The sequence below is a fragment of the Alexandromys fortis genome, unplaced genomic scaffold, assembly GCF_014885135.2.
Source record: "Alexandromys fortis isolate MF-2015 unplaced genomic scaffold, M_Fortis_MF-2015_v1.1 scaffold_396, whole genome shotgun sequence".
Taxonomy (NCBI): domain Eukaryota; kingdom Metazoa; phylum Chordata; class Mammalia; order Rodentia; family Cricetidae; genus Alexandromys; species Alexandromys fortis.
In genome coordinates this window covers 209,109-210,772 of record NW_026068281.1, presented here as the reverse complement: position 1 = coordinate 210,772, position 1,664 = coordinate 209,109, and the positions used below count along the sequence as shown (strand labels likewise).

The 1,664-nt window shown below is 35.6% G+C and overlaps 1 protein-coding gene across 1 annotated transcript; it reads left to right on the top strand.

Annotated features, from left to right (window-relative positions):
• Positions 1-482: 482 nt before the first annotated feature.
• Positions 483-1,430, top strand: LOC126494767 (vomeronasal type-1 receptor 2-like). The gene has a single exon (XM_050132181.1). It carries the CDS (start codon positions 528-530, stop codon positions 1,428-1,430), a length of 903 nt encoding a protein of 300 aa, XP_049988138.1. The 5' UTR covers positions 483-527.
• The last annotated feature ends 234 nt before the right edge of the window (positions 1,431-1,664 follow it).

Sequence of the window (1,664 nt, the reverse complement as noted above, 5' to 3'; positions counted from 1 at the left end):
TTGCCACATAATAAAATAATTGTCAAAGAATAGAAAAACATTCTCTTTCCTGCTGTAATCTTTTCATTATTCACATCAGTTTTGACATTAGAAAGACATTCACAGTGGATTTTTTCCTTGGAGAAGATGTTTAGAGGAGACATTTTCTCCAACGTTGGTGGGCTTGTATAATTGAACATTCTTTTAATTTGAACTCACTGGCCATTTCTTCTACCAGGGTAAGTTTGTCATATTCTTAGTTCTGACTTTTGTGAGAAATGTAATGAGAATTTATTCCATAAATATATGCATTAGAGGATTCCAGCATTTCTTACTGACTGTTGCTCTTGGTGCTAAAATAACTGTGAGAGGTTGTGTGGAAAGGATCTATTTGTGCTGCTCCCTTGGGTTTTCACTTTTCTGTTAATGTGATTCTTGTGCCTTTGTGCCATCAGGTTTACAGGACCATCTTATCTATTAAAATTCAAATTTGTTCTCTGAGAAGTGACTGCTGGCATACTTTGAAATAAATTTTGCTCAGCAACAAAATGGATTTCAGGAATTTGGGAGTAGGAATAATATTCTTGATAGAAAATACAGTTGGAATTCTGGGAAATTCCTCTCTTCTTTCCTACTACCTAGTTATTTATTACCAGAAACATAAAGTAAAGCCCTTGGATTTAATTCTTATGCATTTGATTATGGTTAATGTCTTAATTATTCTCTCTAAAGGAATGGGTCACACAATGACAACTTTTGGGTTGAAACATTTATTCAATGATTGGAGCTATCAACTTTTTATGTATTTTCAAAGAGTTTTTAGGAGCATGTCCATTGCCACCATCTGTCTCTTGAGTGTCTTCCAGGCCATCATCATCAGCCCTAGAAACTCCTGTTGGAAGAATCTTAGAGCAAAATATTTCAAGGACATTGGTCTGTACATTTCTCTCTGCTGGGTCTTGTACATCATGGTAAATGTCCTTTTCCCTTTGTACATGACCATAAAATTTAGAAGGAAAAATATAACAGAAGAAACAGATTTTGAACTCTATACTGTTGCAGGTCATGACAACATCACAGTCTCTTTATATATTGCTTTATCTGTCTTTCCTGAACTTCTATTTTCTGTCCTCATCACCTGGTCCAGCAGTTCAATGATTGTCATTTTGTATAGGCACAAACAGCGAGTTCAACATATTCGCAGCACTTGTACTTTCTACAGTAACTCCCCAGAGTCCAGAGCTACCCAGAACATCCTTGTCCGAGTGTTCATCTTTCTGGCTATTTATACCTTATCTACCATCTCACATGTTTGCAATGCTCTTATGGCTGGTCAAAATTGGTGGCTGAAGAATATCACAATCATTATAACTTTGTGTTTTCCCACTTTGAGCCCCTTTGTACTTATGAATCAATCCCCCTCTCTTTCCAGATTTGCTTTCTTTGGATAAAGAATACAGAATTCTCCAATATAAATTGCATGCCTTTTCAGAATCAAATATTTGAAAAAGAAAACAATACAAATTTTTTTTGGGGGGAAGACATTTGTTTGTTTAAGGTAAACCTTAAGGATTATTCAGCTTTCTTCCACTGGTGAACTTTCATCCAATTCTAGCAAAACTTTTGGCATCCAGGCCTTTTCATCCTTTATGTAACTCATTTCCCAACATTTCTCTAGTCCAGAC

Bases quoted from the DNA above. Each gene is read 5' to 3' on its own strand.
- LOC126494767 (XM_050132181.1), top strand. From the start codon at position 528: ATGGATTTCAGGAATTTGGGAGTAGGAATAATATTCTTGATAGAAAAT.